The 17,464-nt window shown below is 37.7% G+C and overlaps 1 protein-coding gene across 1 annotated transcript; it reads right to left on the bottom strand.

Moving 5' to 3' along the window:
- Nucleotides 1–7,500: 7,500 nt before the first annotated feature.
- Nucleotides 7,501–16,256, bottom strand: LOC134752695 (U-scoloptoxin(01)-Cw1a-like). The gene is made up of 4 exons (XM_063688375.1): nt 16,149–16,256; nt 10,070–10,201; nt 9,272–9,382; nt 7,501–7,988 (listed from the first exon to the last, which is right to left on the bottom strand). Exons 1-4 carry the CDS (start codon nt 16,233–16,235, stop codon nt 7,899–7,901), a joined length of 420 nt encoding a protein of 139 aa, XP_063544445.1. The 5' UTR covers nt 16,236–16,256; the 3' UTR covers nt 7,501–7,898.
- Nucleotides 16,257–17,464: the final 1,208 nt, after the last annotated feature.

The following is a 17,464-nucleotide window of genomic DNA, read 5'->3' as shown; positions in this document are numbered from 1 at the left end:
CTACAGCTCACATAGCAATTAGTTTAATTTGTTTCCCAATAGTAAACTACATTATTATATAAATTATAAGCTGAAATAAATGTCATATACCAAGAAAAAGTGACCAAGACCTCCAGTGCCCCAGGCTGGAATCGAACCAGCGCCCTCTGTTATCGCGGCAGGTGCCTGTGCCAATGGCCACCGGGCCACGGCGGCATAGGTCGAATTTGTCCAAGTATATGCACAATTCTTACTGAAGGCTATGGTTCCCCCTGGCCATCCCTAAAGTAGAACAGTATGGTTCGACCTTATAACTGAATCATCCATGTGATTCCGAGCTAGCGTAGGTATCTCATAGGTAAGCGTGCTCCACCGTAGACCGCATCATCACTTACCATCAGGTGGGATCGTGGTCAAACGCCTGCCTATTCATCATAAAAAAATAATAATGGCGCTGCTAAAAATGGTGCTGTTAGAAGTATTAGAACAAATTTATTTATATTTATTTATTTTCTTTTTTATTTCAGTTTATAATTTGGCCAACACCAATCTAATTGCACCTTTACCAAGCACGCACACCACCGTACTTAAGCTAGCATTGCCCGCGGTTTCGCCCGCGATATTGCTCAATTTATAGTCGATGTAAGATCATGAATATTTTCTCTCCCGTCGCGGATCGATGGCTATTTACTTTGTAGTGAATACATTGTTTACTTTCGCTGTACATAGATAGGTAAATTATTATGATTACTTAGGAAGAATATTTTAGAAAAAAAAATCGTTTCTTAATGAAGTTTGATCACCAATCACTTATTGTCTCATAGAAAAAGACCCTTATATAATTTCGTATTCCACTGTGACTTTTCATGAGACCAGCTTTACTTTACGGATCCGAATGTTGGGGAATGAGAAAGTGTGACGAACAGAAAGTACATGTCACTGAAATGAAAATGCTGCGCTGGTCTGGAGGCGTTACTCGATCAGACAAAATTCGGAATGAGTATATCCGAGGCACATTTAAAGTGGCAGAGATACATCATAAGATGCAGGAGGGCCGATTACGCTGGTATGGCCATGTAATGCGCAGAGACGAACACCACATGACGAGACTAGTTATGGCTATAGACGAGGGCAAGAGAGGCAGAGGCTGCCCGCCAACCAACTGGACTAGAACCATCTCCAAGGACATGACGGAGCTAGGCCTAACGCCAGCAATGACTAAAGATCGCAACAAGTGGCGATCAAGTATCAGGAGGGCCGACCCCAAATAGGGAATGCGCCAGGAGAATGATGATGAATGATGACTGTGACTTTTCATGAATTTCATATAGTACAGGGTGTTTATTTAGTCACCTGCCTAAATTTACGGACTGAATAGGTCACACTGAGCAACTTTTGCTATGGGACCAACTCCAAAATCGCGAATAAAAAAATCATTCTCCCATAGAAAATGTTCCAGACAGCCAAAATGTATAAAACAGCATTTTTTTGCGATTTCGGGGTTGGTCCCGTAGTACAAGTTGCTCAGTGTGACCTTCAGATTCACCCCGTAAATTAGTGCAGGTGACTAAATCGTACCGGAAGACGAACTGCCGGTAGGCCTCCAACGAGATGGAGCGACGACCTGGTGAAGGTCGCGGGAATTCGGTGGTTGCGAGCGGCACAGGATCGGTCGGAGTGGCGAGCCTTGGGGGCGGCCTATGTCCAGCAGTGGACGTCTATCGGCTGACATGATGATGATGATGATGATGATGATGATGACTAAATAAACACCCTATAACGAAATAGAATAAAAAAAAGCTACTTTCTAAGTTTTCTGGGTTTCCATACATTTTTATGGTAATTTATTCAATTATTTTGTATCAAAATTAGTCAATTATTTTGTGCCGAAATTATTATACTTATTTTGTTTTAATTACTTGTAGAAGTCTTTTTTATCTTTTTTATGATATAGGAGGCATACTAGTCGACAACTCACCTGATAGTAAGCGATTACCGTCGCCCATGGAGACCTGCAACACCAGAGCGGTTGCAAGTGTGTTGCTGGTATTTAAGATAGGTACGCTTTTTTATTGAAGGAAGGAAAAAAGATCTGAATTTATTAAATTACCATTTATTTTCTAAGTACAAATGAAGTCTTATTTACATTAAAAATATTAAGAATACAGGTAGAAAAGGCAAGGTATGGCTTAGAATAATGGCTTATACATTAAATTCATAAAGTATTTTACATTATGTTCAAAAAAATTCAAAACAGACTGTCAAAACCAATCCCAAAAAAATTGGTTTAAATACAGGATTAAATTTTAACCACCAGCCATACTCTGCGTAGTGATTTTATAGGTCATACTGAACAACTTTTATTATGTGACCAATGCTGAAATCGTGAAAAAAATTGTGACTGTCCTATAGAAATCAGCGGCATCACATCAGTCCGAATGTGTATATCAGCCAATTTTTTTCCCATAATAAAAGTTGTTCAGTATGATCTTTAAATTCAATCTGCAGAGTATGGCTGGTAAAAAAGAATTCAGCCTGTATACATAATTACATAGTCAAAAATAAATTTGTTTTACCTATAGGTTGAAAATCGTTATAATTTTCAAGCAATAAAAATCCATTGCGTCACACAAATATTGCTAAAATGGCGTGACGTTTCGGAACAAGAAGAAATATGGCATTTTCTTTTATCAGTCAGTTAATTTATAGTTTATAACAATATCAACTAGAGTTAGACCAAGATAAGTCTGCAGCGATGTTGATAATGATAGCACACGCAGTGCAGCGGTGGCAACATGGTTGCATTTTTATCGCCTGTCACTTAGGCCCGTCACTTTCGCACTTACATACTTGCATAGAGTAACTTATACTAGAGCGATACTGTCATAGTAAATTTTGTAACCCCAGTAAATTCACTGCCATCTGTCGACACACTTTAAAACTAAAAATGAAGATTTATAAAAATACGATAGAATGTATTTAAATATAGATAAATGTTTTTTTTATTTGCATTAATTATTTTTATGATTTTGACCCATGTTCTTTCACTGATGTGCGTTAAAATTGTTAAATAACAAACGAAACCGTCAACGCCATCTATACGACTGTAGGCCAAAACTAGTAGTGCCCTCTGAACGAGAATCAAATTTTCTTGATTTTCGAGGCACGTTTTTTCCTTAGACTGTATCCATCTATTACGGAGTTATATCTATCTTTGATACTTGTTAGAACGTGACAAGCATGGTGACAGGCGAATAAAAATGCGACCGTGCTTAGCCCGCAGGTGTAATTTTAAACGTCAAACTTCTATGAAATTATGAGTATTATGACTTATAAAAAATACTTGCACTGCGTATGATATCAAAATCGTTGAAGACTTTTCTTTGTGTAACTAATGATTTTATAAAAAAAAGAATTTTGGGAAAAACTACAAAAGCCCACAATGGTGGTACGTTTTATTTTACCATCCTTCAGCTCAAACTCTTATATTTGAATTAGATTGTAAGAAAAAGTTATCTCTTCTTGGTTTTTCTATTTACAGTTATTACTACTACAATGGGGTTGGCAACTGTCAAAGGTTTGTATAGATGGCGCCATCATAGCTTGCCCCTTTTATGAGTTTTGGCTTAAAGTGCTGGCATCCAGGGCATAAACTTCCATAAAAAAATTGATACAATTCTAGGGATTGACAGGGCAAGCTATGCTGGCGCCATCTGCTCAATACTTCAACCAACCCCATTTAAAATTTAAGATGGTACTTTGCACACGTATGTAATTGTCATGTCTTTTGATTTTTCGCTGACAATTAGCGTCTTTTTGATGGTTTTGCTATATGTCTACACCGCAATGTCTAGGTTTAGTGTGGTTCATCACACTTTTTGACTCAAAACTAACTTCTTGTAATTAAATTTTAATTTTAATTTAATTAAAATTTAAGCGCATCATGCACATAAAAAAATACTCTGATAGGTAAAGGTTTAAATAGGATATTTAAAAAAATATTATCTATACCGGGCGTTTCCTGTAACAGGAGCATAGCATTAAATTAAGCTGTAGGCTGTACTCCTCAAACCGACCAACATTAGTTCAGCAACTTTTAAAAATAAATTGCGTTTTGATTTTCATTACACTTTAAAGTTTATTCTAAGACGCAATGTATTGCAAAATATGTTATGTTTAAAGGATGACGAGCAACGTCAAACACACAGATGGCAGCGTACATTAAAAATAATATTTAATTAGTATGAAACAGGTAAAATCTAAAAAGTCTAAGTTGCTGAACAAATGTTGGTCGGTTTGAGGCGCACAGCCCCCAGTTCAATTTATTGCTGCTGATACAGGAAACACCGTGTATAAAAAAACATTCTCAGTAAGGAAACTCTAATAAAAGTACTCCTAAAGAACATGCATTGGGCCTGGCAAAAAAATGACTATCGTCGTCCATCGACTAACGCCAAACAAAAAGATGTATCGGGATGGCTGACTGATGCTACGGAAAGTTGCGTGACTTTTTCCATACATTATTTTAAGTTTCGAATGGAGTTTTCTTTCTTCTCTAAGCCCTTAAGGTACCTAGCCAAGGTGACAAAAGCTTGCGCTACGACAACGAAACGCTTTGTATTGGTGCGACAGTGACAGTTGCGTTTCGTTCGCTACGGAGCGTAAACTATTGGCATGTTGGCTACGCACCCAGTACCATAAAATAATAGTTCACTAACTCTATGATGCATATAATAAAAGTTTTTGCACTCGTAACTTGTTAATTAAAAGAAAAACATTTTTTTGAATAATAATTAACAAGTAACAATTTTTGACATATATCAAAACCAACAAACGGCGCGATTCGGGAAATGAATTAGAGATTCACTAGATATGAAATAGTAAAGATATGTGACGGCCCACGGTAAAGGTACCTTATGGCGGTTGGCGCTAAGCCTTTTATTAACGCCGCTCTAATTAATATTGTAAGGCGCTTACGTCGCATAGCGCCGCAATAATTTCCGGTGCTGTGCGATATTTCGTATCTAGTGAATATCTAATTCATTTCCCGAATTGCGCCGTAAAACTAGTCTCAAGTCTGTAAATTTGTAGTTTTTCTGTATTTAATATAATTTGTTAATAATTAATGCCTCTTTCTCATCAAATTTTGCAGCATGTAGTCATGTCGTTTTCGTCTTGCTGAAAATCTCCGTCTGTCATAGTTGTTATTGTAAGAATTGCCCCTGAAATTGGTTAATATGTTAGTAAATATATAAAAGCGGAATATATACATAATAAATACTCTGGCAAACCAATTTTGTCAATAGAAAAAGACTTTGATAATTTGTATGGGAGGTTCGACACAACGTGCCTGAATTTATCGAATTGGCTAACTTTTTCTACGAAATGGGCTTGGCTGGGTATGCGTTATCAAGACTTAGTTGTTAGAGTTTTATATCAAAGGAAAAATGGAGACAAATGGCTTCAGAGGGTCTACCGCGAACCACGTTCGACGTGTTGGCTCCCTGTCACACTTACGTACGAATTTACAAGTGCGACAGAGAGGCAACACGTCGAACGTGGTTCGCGGTAGGCCCTCGGGTATGCTTCGGTAGCTCAGTTGGTTAAGAGCGATCGGTGTTTGGTTAAATCGCAAGTTTGAGTCTTGCCCGAAGCAGTGATTTTTTTCCATTTTTCTTTTAATACATAAAAACCTTGATCTTAAAAATTAGTTTGTTTTGTTGTGTTAGATCAAGTTCTAGATATTAACATGTATTAATGTAAGATTAGATCGAAGTGTTAAAAGATATAGTTGGTCAAGCAAATCTTGTCAGTAGAAAAAGACGCGAAAATAAATTTTTCTATGGGACCATACGATATTCCTTCGCGCCTTCATTTTTAGGGTTCCGTACCCAAAGGGTAAAAACGGGACCCTATTACTAAGACTCCGCTGTCCGTCTGTCTGTCCGTCTGTGACCAGGCTGTATCTCATGAACCGTGATAGCTAGACAGTTGAAATTTTCACAGATGATGTATTTCTGTTGCCGCTATAACAATAAATACTAAATACGGAACCCTCGGTGCGCGAGTCCGACTCGCACTTGGCCGGTTTTTTTTAATTTGCCGCCTTTTTCTACTGATAAGATTTGCTTGATCAGCTATAAATTAATAGTAGTAAATTGAATTAATGGATGTCAGATAAGATAGTGTTTGAAAGTAGCGAAAGTATGCAGTAACATACTTATACAATATTTTATGTATATTTTAATTCATAATCTGAAAGTAAATAGTTATTAATATCTAACTTGTTACTAAGCTAAAATAATAGCAATACATAATAATATGACTATTTGGAAAACTATGCGTCAAAGGAGACAAACCGTTCAATTTTATACTTTGATTAGAGATCGGATTAATATATTATGTCAAATCAGATACTTTATATTTTTAGAAACTTTAAACACCGTAATAAATAAGTTTAGGCAAAACCTGTTAAAGTTTCATATTTCATAGCATAATTTTTCATTGCCAATACTCAGCGAAATATTCTTTTATTTTATGTATTTTCGCATGTTTGTTTTTTTTATAGACCGATCTCCTATGGAAATTCTGTATTTTAAAATTATTGGTATAAAATGGTTCTGTTAAAAATCACTAAATATTTTTACATAGTTATGTACAATTACTCGTTTGCTTTTAAAAAGTAAAAAATAAATGTTATTTTATTTCTATAAATTCGATAGTTTCGATTCGTGGTAACTTTCTGGTAAAAAACTATTTAATATTAACGTCACACTCAAGGGGCCCACTGATTATCAGTCCACCGGACGATATCAGCCTGTCAGTTAAGAACAAAAATTTGACAGTTCCGAACAACTGACAAGCCGATAACGTACGGCGGACTGGTAATCAGTGGGCCCCTTTAAAGTAGGTAGCTTCATACATTTTGGTACCATGATATATTTTTTGTACAATTATTTATCTTTTGTTACATGATATATTTTTGAATTGTAATCACATTAATAAAGATTACCCACTAACATACAAATGCTGTAAAATTGATTTTTATGACATTAACATATACCAACATATACAGTTGATGGTATAGTAGGTCTATTTCAAATAAATTTCTGAATTAGCTGTGAATCGTTTGTCTTTATCTGTCATTTTGACTTATGTATTTGTACGAAAGGGAAACATAATTTAACTAAATCAGGCCCGAAAAGTTTTATGAATAAGGGGGTAATAGATACAGTGTAGGTATAAGTAAGTAGGTACTGATATTATTTTACATTTTAACATAATAATCCTTCGACCCGGGCAAAAAACAGTTCCAACTAATTTTTATTCCAAATCGTCACATTTTTTGCATTAACTTCTTACATGTGTGACACACCGGACAGTAAATTTTTAATACAATCAAAATCCTGACGTTTTTAATGTCAAATGAAATTTGTGAAAAAAAAGTTTTGCACAGGAAAATTGGAAATAACCCAAATAATGAAGAGATATTAGTTTAGGACGTGATAGCTGGCGGGGTTGCACGAAGCGGGTGATCGGGTCGGGCTAACGAAAAATAGTATGAGCAACGCTAACCGCGAAAATCGAAGTTCGGAAATTGCGGGCATCTGTCTTTATCTCTCTAATTACGCCTTCATTGGAGTAAAAAAGAACGATACCCGCAATTTCGGTTTTCGCGTTAGCCCCTCTGGCGTGGACGCGAGCGACGAATTTTACCTACAATGGCACCCGCGTGAGCGCCCGCTCCGTGCACCCGCACCAACCGGGCTAGTACGAGTACATGATTGGCGCGAGAGTATCTCGCCGCGACGACTACGCGTCCCCCTTTAATTCATACAATTAGTAAAAGACGGGTAGTCTATCTCGCGCCAATCATGTGCTCGGTCTACAGTTAGCGGACGCCCTTAAAACATATTTATCTACTTTTTCCCGTTAATGAAGTTCCCAGTGTCGTCCTTGTACAGATCCTCGTTGATGCCGTAGTAACTCTCAGAGTTCGGGCAATCCGTCTGAAAAATGATAATTTGTTGTGTTAAAATAATAAAAATAAAGAGTTTATTATTCAAGTGAAGTTTATTATTCAATAAACTTCACTATAAAATTTGGAGTATCGCTCGCAGACGTATCTGCATCTTAAAAAAAAAATGATTTTATTATTCACGTTACGCGCAAGGAAGACGACGCCATGGAGAGGCTTGTTGTCCAGGAGTCGTAGCACGGTACGCTTATCACCATGCCTGTCACGTTCTAACAAGTATGTGAGTGCGAAAGTGACGGACTTAGTGATAGGGGAAACCATGCTGCGCGGGCAGGGCAGAGTGGATGGCACAAGACCCAGATTGCGGCCCTCAATGCGATGGACCGACCAAGTCAAAGCTCTCGCCAGGTCGCCTTTAAATCTGTGCGTGCGGAATGCAGTAAATAGAGGAGCATGGCGGGAAACTACGAAAAAAGCCGTACAACGTCCTCAATGACCACGCCTGCTCTGACAAGAGTATCCGACTGAGAAGAAGAAGATTATTCAAGTAGGCATATTATCATGCGCATCTGAACGTCAAATAAAGCTACGCCGGTGCTAATCCTACACCTCTGCCCCGAGAAGATTTAAATCCCCCCTCAATTGGAGGAGGGTATCCCAATATGGGACCGGGAACATCTTTTAATAGTATGTAGTACCCTACATACAGTAGGCAATTGAAGAAACCTGTTGTGGATGTAAGTATATTTTGTAAGTACCGTGCATATTTTGTGTTTTCTAATAAACCAATCTATTTCTGTATAATCTATCAGTGATTAGTTGTAGTCCTACTGATTCCCCAACTTTCGGTCTGAGGGCGCCACTGGACGGTCGGTGCCCTCTTAAGAGCGTTAGTTCTTTAAATTATCTATGTATTCGCAAACCATGTACCATTCTTGTAACTCATATCTGACATATAGTCCGACAAGAAATTGTAGAAAATTATTGAGGGCTCCACTTCCTATGTATTTTGTCATATTTTTGACGTAAAATGCTTAAACTTGGCAACAATTTAGTATGGAAATATTTTAGTTCCATTTTATTTAATTTCTACTATTTTATGTCGCACTTAAGGCTCAAGTCATTCTACATATAATTAAAATAACATCAAATAACAATTCAGTTGATTTTATTGTAAAAGCAATTACAATATTTAATAAGAACATAACGGTGCTGTCTTACGTCATAATTTTATCGATATCGAATTTACCTAAGTTTCATTTGTTCTCGCACTTTTTAAACGTCACACCAGGGTATGTTCACAAATCACGTTACCTTGTAATCCCAATCGCACACCCTTAGCCGCTGGTTGAACACGGTGCCAGGCGCGCATAAGAACGAGTATTGTATATTGCCACCGATGCTTGGCACGCACCAATGCCAGACCTGAAAATAACATAAATGGGGCATTTTCTATGAAAAGGGACCTTATTGTCGATGACGCTTACGCCGCACAGCGTCGCGCGCTCGCGCGGAATTGTATTTATATCGGAGCATCGTTTATAATGGCGTAAGCGCCATCGACAAAAGGTCCCTTTTTATAGAAAATACCACAAATGTGGATTAACAGAAATCCCTTTTTGGATAGAAACTAATTTATTTTGACCCAGAAAAAGCTTTGGTTGTCAAATTTATCTTTCTTTTCTTACACAAACAATCTAATGTGAGTTTGCTCGAATGATGTTCCCCCATGCACATTGGACATTACCAATAGCAGCAAATATACAAAACTAATAGGTATAGTTTACGATCTCATAGAGCGCCTCATAAAACTGAATAGCAAAAACAATTCTAAACATCATAATCATTGCTATTAAGAAACTTTCAGGCGCTATGTTTCTACTTCATGACACCGAAAGTTCGCAGTGCTCAATTGCTCATACACCAGATTTGCCCTAAGGCTGAGTAGGCCCGTGCCTAGGGCGGCAAGACGTTAGAGTCGGCAGAAAGCAAGACGAGTGGTGAGAAAGGGGCGTTAGTACTTAATATTCGTACGACTAACGATAGTTTAAATTCAACAGTTCGTAGGTTTTGCTTTGATAAAAGAATCAGGCCTTAATTTTGTCCAGTTACCTGACAATTAGTTTGCGGATCCGCGTAGTACCCGGGCAGCTTGTCGTCACACGTAAAAAGCAAGTTTTTGGGCACTTCGTTGTACACACCGGACGGATAGTCTTCGTTTTGGACGAAACCTTGATCGTCTTGCTGTTGAAATAAATAAATAATTTTATTAAACATGTGTATTAGAAACTGCCAAACGGACCTCAGGCTCCCATGAGCCGTGGCAAAAAGACGGGATAACGTGCGGAAGATGAATGATGTGAATTAGAAACTCTGTAGAAAAACTTTTCGTGACGCATCATTATTGTCATCGTGAAACAGAAAAACAAAAGGATAACAAACTGATCATTCAGGGTCTCAGTGTTTTGATTTTGAGGTACGGAACACCATAAACGTCCCAGATTGTTCTTTCTAACCTCACGTTTTCATATCCAATTATTTTCGATGTATATGACGACCGGTCTGGCCTAGTGGGTAGTGACCCTGCCTGTGAAGCCGATGGTCCTGGGTTCGAATCCCGGTAAGGGCATTTATTTGTGTGATGAGCACAGATATTTGTTCCTGAGTCTTGGGTGTTTTCTATGTATTTATGTATTTGTATATTATATATATCGTTGTCTAAGTACCCACAACACAAGCCTTCTTGAGCTTACTGTCGGACTTAGTCAATCTGTGTAAGAATGTCCTATAATATTTATTTATTATTTATTATTTATATGTACGTGACGCACCGAAAATTGTTCATAGGTATTTATAAAACTTTTTTTTTCTTATAATATTTTTATATATCGTATGAAAAAAAAACACTTCATAGCGTTCATTTTCTAAAATATTATCAAAGAATAACAGCATATTACAGCGGTGTATCAAGATTTTAAATGAAACCAAAATCGTAGTCGAATACCATTTCATAGCATAAGGTTAGTATTATAGATGGATACAGTCTAAGGAAAAAACGTGCCTCGAAAATCAAGAAAATTTGATTCTCGATCAGAGGGCGCCACTAGCTTTGGCCTACTGTCGTATAGATGGCGTTGACGGTTTCTTTTCTTATTTAACAATTTTAACGCATATCAGTGAAAGAATATGGGTCAAAATCATAAAAATAATTAATGCAAATAAAAAAAATCATTTATCCATATTTAAATACATTTTATCGTATTTTTATAAATATTTATTTTTAGTTTTAAAGTGTGTCCACAGATGGCAGTGAATTCACTGGGGTTACAAAATTTACTATGACAGTACCGCTCTAGTATAAGTTACTCTACGGTATTACCTAATGCAATGAAATGGTATTATGACTGGTATTTTGTTGTTAATATGATAGTTCATATAAACAACAAATAAAACAAAGAGTAAAATTAATTAACGCAATGCCCATGACATGATTTATAAACCTACTCGAAAAAACTAAAAATTACCGTAGACAATCGTTTCCCACATCTATCAGCAATTTACCTATAATCATACCCAGATAATTATCAGATAATGAGAGAATCGGATTATTCAAATGGATAATTAAACCTTTATTAAGATGACTTGTTATCCTAGTGTTATGATTAGAATCTAGGATAAGTAATTGCGATCGTAATAGGGAGTATTACTGCAAAAGTCTGCCGCCAGAGTGCAGCACTAGAACCTATCGAAAACCATATAGTATCTTCTTTTCTTGATGGACTTGAGGGCGGTGTTGCCCGTAGCCAATGTCACGTAAAAGGGTAGGAACAAAATAAATGCTCTTAGAGCACGACGCTGTTCGGTGGTTGTTGTAGTTGTCTCGTAAAACCAATAGCTGGATTTTACGAGAAGCACGTGGACTACCGGCCGTTTACTCCAAAATGGTGGTTAAACACGCTTTGAGATTAATTCTCCATTCACTGCACACTACCACATTAGATTATTGTATAATAAAGCTATCGATATTACACTTTAAACAATATTAATGAGCAAAAAACAAAGGAATTAATCACGAGGCTACTATCAAGATGGCGTTCGAACCGGAAGTCTTATAGTATCTTATACATTACATACTGTACCTTAAGTTTTCAGTTTGACGTTGATGTACAGTCAAGGGCATAAATATATATACAATCCTAAAGTTTCAAAAATATGTGTACGCTCTTACACCTTAGACAATAAAGGCGTGTTCACATATTTTTGAGCCGTTTCTCTGGATCGATATTTTTGCTTTCGACTGTATTAACCCTTTAATTCGCAATGATAAGAATACTTTACACCAGAATCAAAAAAATATTGCAACGTAATTTTCACTTAAACCCAGTACTTTTTTTAATAAAATGATAGTTTGAAACCTAACGCATCTTTGACGACTGAAGTCATTACCAATGCACACGTATTTTGACAGTTAGTGGCAAGATTGTGCTGCGACAGCAATCGACCGTAGGACGTAAGATAATTATAAAATATTTAAAAATATTTATACCTATAATGTCTATTGAAATACTATTACAACGCGTTATTGAGGGTATGTGCTTTATGTTTTTATGTTTTTCTAACGAAATGGAAACTTAACTAAGACAGGACTGGGTTACCATTATGCGTGTTAAGAATGCTTAGCTTCGCGAGATTCTTAGAAATGTACTTAGTGTAACGCATGTTAAGCATTCTTAGCACTGCGCCGCTATTAATAAAGTACATTCTTGTTGGGCTGTTAAGTAATTTTAACATTGCGAAGATAAGTTAATATGAGAGAAGAAGCAACATACACGGCTTGATGGATTCAAAGGTGGTAGGCCGCCAAAATGGCCGTTTCGCAGCAAGCTCCTCCCAACCCAACGTGCAGGATCGATAGCACACGCGTTTAGGTGACGTTTGCACAATTGCACATCCTTATAATCGGAGGTACTGACCACCGTGCTTCCGCTTACCTTCTGCTAATTCTGAGTAGAATATAGGTTTAGGCAAGCGGCGATCGTCCATTCGGAGAACATGCCCATACCACCTGACCTGACGCTGCATGAATAGTGTCTCCATGCCGTACATCCCGGGAACGATGCAGGACCTCGTAGTATGGCACCTGCCATTAAATCCTAAGTATAGATCTTAGGCATCTTAGGTGGTACGTGTCTAGTCTTTTGATATCTGGCTTTTACAGGCACCATAATGTCTGCGCCATACAGGCCGACTGGGATTATTAGGGTTAGGTGGGAGTTTGATATCATGGGATATACACACGATCAGTTAGTCGCCCGAAATTGGCAGCGCCGTATTTCTGAAGCCAGTGTCATCATCTAGTGGTTTCCCATCTAGATTCAGCGGTGTTGAATCAGATTCAACTCCCCGGGGTAGTTGTTTTAGGATTTGCGTCTAGGAAGCACTTATTACCAGGCCGAATTGTTGCCAAGAGCGGTTTAATGCGTCCACGTAGCTTTGGAGATGCGCCATACTGTCAGACATAAGGCATACGTCGTCAGCGTATAGTATCTCTAATATAGAGACTCATCGCACTTTAGACTTCGCCCTAAACCTTGATATGTCAAAGACACCTTTCTCAGTCCTCACATTTGGTTGCTACAACACTTTAAAGCGTCTCTCATCACCACTGAGAAGTATATGGCAAAGAGTGTATTTAGGTCCCATGACACATCCCTGCGTCACTTCGCCTGTAACCTGGATCTCCTTACACAGTTCGTTTTCATGTTGAACCTGTGCATTCATACCATCGTGGAATTGGCGAATGAGGTTTCCAGTTTTGGATTTCCAGATTTTCGTAGAACAAGCCATAAGGCTGCGAGTGGGACTACATACGACGATACTCAAAAGGCGAAAAAGCCCGAGTCAACGTAGACTACCCCCAGACCGTAAAACAGTATACAACGCTCATATGGGAGTAGGTGTTGATTTAGCTGATATGTTGGTGGCCCTATATCGGTCACAAACACAAACCAAGCGCTAGTATACGGCTATGTTTTCTCAGGTCCTGGACCTATATGTAAATAATGTCTGGTTGTTGTATCGGCGACAAGTAGGAGCTACTGAAAAGACTATGCCACTAAAGTACAACTACCATTGGAGCTGCTACAAAAACAGGGCTGGGCCGTCCAATGCGATTGTACCTGTCAGAAAAGCAACAGTAGTTCCAAGACCTCTACCTGTAGTTCAGTATAGGTAATAATACACGACACTTGCCAGTGTACACCTCATACGGAAGATGTAGGTATTGCAAAAAGGATACACGAAAAATGCAAATTGAGATTATGCAGTAGCAAAAAGAAATTGTTTCTACTCTTTTCATGCTGCTCAATAATAGCTTTTTATATAAAAAACTATAAATCTGTTATTTATTTATTATCTCTAAACCATGCGCAATGTCAAGAATACTGGACATTGGTGGCAAATGGTCATATGGTGAAAGTCGGGCAACGTCAAGTATTCTTAGCATATGTTTTCTAGAAGAACATATACAAAATATTTTTATTTTTATTTTTCTGTAGTTTATATTACCCCTAAGAACTCATTTAAGTGCTTGAAACCAGAAAATAATAGAAAAAAAATTTTGAGCATTAAAGGGTTAAGGCGGTTTGTTTACAGATGGCCTACCGCGAAACGCGAACATCGAAATTTCGTTATCTGCCTCTTTATCGATCGAATATTCTGCAAGAGTGATAGAGGCAGAAACCGAACTTTCGATTGTCGTGTTTCACGGTAGGCCCTGTGATTGAGCTAGTGACGCCCTCTACGCAGAGTTTTGCGTAAAATTCTCTATTTACGTTTTATAGCAGAAATTGGCATAATTTTACGAATAGTGATTTTGATACGGTTTTGAAAAAAACAGGTATTTTGCCGACTGTACTTCTTACATATTTAGATTTTATTTATTTATTTCTTTAGTGTATCGTCGCTGGCACTTTTCTACATTCGCTAGGTGCACGACTGGTGCTGCCCTCCTTTTTTGGGTTTTTCTGTGCGTTTTCGAAAATAAATATTGAAAACCTGATTCTCACAGATCGTGGTGATTTTGGGTTCTTTCAACTCAGAATCACTAGCATATTAAATTCTGATAATTAAAAATGTCCAAAAAAAATTGTATGAAAATGTTACGTTCCAATACGTGTAAAAATTGTTCACACTAAAACGTGACGTAATGGAATGGACATTTTGGGACATCTTTTTTTTATGGGATGGAGAATACTGTCGATTCTGAAGAATGTCCGCGGGCTTAGCACGGTAGCATTTTTATCGCCTGTCACCATGCCTGACACGTTCTAACAAGTATGTAAGTGCGAAAGTGACAGGCATAGTGACAGGTGATAAAAATGCAACCATGCTGACACCGCTGATTTGAAAGAGGTTTTCAATATTTATTTTAGAAAACGCACTTCTACGTTAAATCTTGCCCATGGAGTAAAATTGGTTCAAACGGCTGCCGTTACCATTAATGTTGACATTCCATAAGATTACGTGGGTTGGTGACAATCAGCGCCACTTTTCCCTTCACCGACCTCGCACCTTGCCAATAGGTGGCGTCCGGGTGTCAACCGCAGCTGCATTACTGCGATATTACAGCTGCGTCCTTGACACTGGCGGCTGTCATCTGTCAATTTACTTGACAAATGCGTACTCCAATCTTAAAGGCCGGCAACGCACTTACAACTCCCCCGGTGTTGCGGGCGTCCATAGGCGACGTTAATCGCTCACCATCAGGCGATTCGAGCTCGTTTGCCTCCTATATCATAAAAAAACCGGCCAAGTGCGAGTCGGACTCGTTCACCAAGGGTTCCGTACCATAAGCAAAAAAACGGCAGAAAATGTATGGGAGCCTCACTTAACTATTTACCTATTTTATTCTGTTTTTAGTATTTAGTATTATAGCGGCAACAGAAATACATCATCTATAGAAATTTCAACTGGTAACAGACGGACAGACTATCGCTCAGTGGAGTCTTAGTAATAGGGTCCCGTTTTTACCCATTGGGTAAAATACGGTGCCTAAAAAAGTAATGCGGTGGTGAAACTTTTGCAATCCGTAAACTTCACTAATCCGTCAACGGCTGGTTTTTGCCCGTCCAGATTAGCGAGGTCCTTTTGTAGGTATTTGGTTTGGTTAGGCACTAAAGTAGTTACTTACAGCCAAAGATGTGTCTAGGATATACATTAATACAGCCAACACCCCGACGGAGTGGAGTCGGACACCGCATAACCTGAGAGGCGACATCTTGTGACGAACTTAGAATATCTGAAAACAAACAAAATGTAACATTAGTTTCTCGCTCCTACATACATAAGACATGAAACCGAGCGACCAGCGGGCTTAGCACGGTAGCATTTTTATCGCCTGTCACCATGCCTATAACGTTCTAACAAGTGTGTATATAAGTGCGAAAGTGACAGGCATAGTGACAGGTGATAAAAATGGAACCATGCTGCGCCCCCAGGTTGTTGTTATATTTTAGAGCCAAATAAAACTGTAAATTAATAATTAATTACGGTTTAATAATCGCTATACACATGCGTTCCGTTACATGGCATGAATGACAGTTCATGTCTCAGTGTTTCCACTGTAAACTCTGTGACAGGTTATTACAGTTGCATAACTGCATAGAGTAACTTATACTAGTAGAGCGGTACTGTCATAGTAAATTTTGTAACCCCAGTAAATTCACTGCCATCTGTCGACAAACTTTAAAACTAAAAATAAATATTTATAAAAATACGATAAAATGTATTTAAATATGGACAAATGATTTTTTTTATTTGCATTAATAATTTTAATGATTTTGACCCATGTTCTTTCACTGATATGCGTTAAAATTGTTAAATAACAAACGAAACCGTCAACGCCATCTATACGACAGTAAGCCAAAGCTAGTAGCGCCCTCTGAAAGAGAATCAAATTTTCTTGATTTTCGAGGCACGTTTTTTCCTTAGACTGTATACATCTATTACGGAGTTATATCTATCTTTGATAACTGGAAATATACATAGTAGGAAACACAAGGTACTTAAATCGAAGTTCGACCAATCGATAACTGATAAAAACGTGGTCACATAAGGTTGCACGATAATTATATCGAATACAAAGATACATTCGATCAAAAACTGCACAATACTAATTACACTAACTGTGCACATTCCATTCAGCAATGAAAATTCAAGCCAATTCCAGCTTTATCCCATTGTGGTAAAACTTCTTGTCAATTTGAAGAGCCCCAGAATTAAATTTGTATTTATTTAATTGATATTGCGCTTGGGAAATCTAAATAGGAACCAAAACAGATCTTATTAGTGTGGGTTTAAGGATATCATTTGGTTATAAGAGTGGTAAAATTAAGTTGGTAATTGTATGAACATATTAAAATTAACGATTGTATGAAGGAATGGATTGCTGTGATTTGACCTGATTAGTTCTAGAATTCTTAAAGGAAGGAAGTTGTTTCTGGTTAA

This window comes from Cydia strobilella, chromosome 25, assembly GCF_947568885.1.
Source record: "Cydia strobilella chromosome 25, ilCydStro3.1, whole genome shotgun sequence".
In the NCBI taxonomy this organism is placed as follows: domain Eukaryota; kingdom Metazoa; phylum Arthropoda; class Insecta; order Lepidoptera; family Tortricidae; genus Cydia; species Cydia strobilella.
Note: the sequence above shows the minus strand (reverse complement) of the source record. Positions and strands in the feature narration are given on the sequence as shown.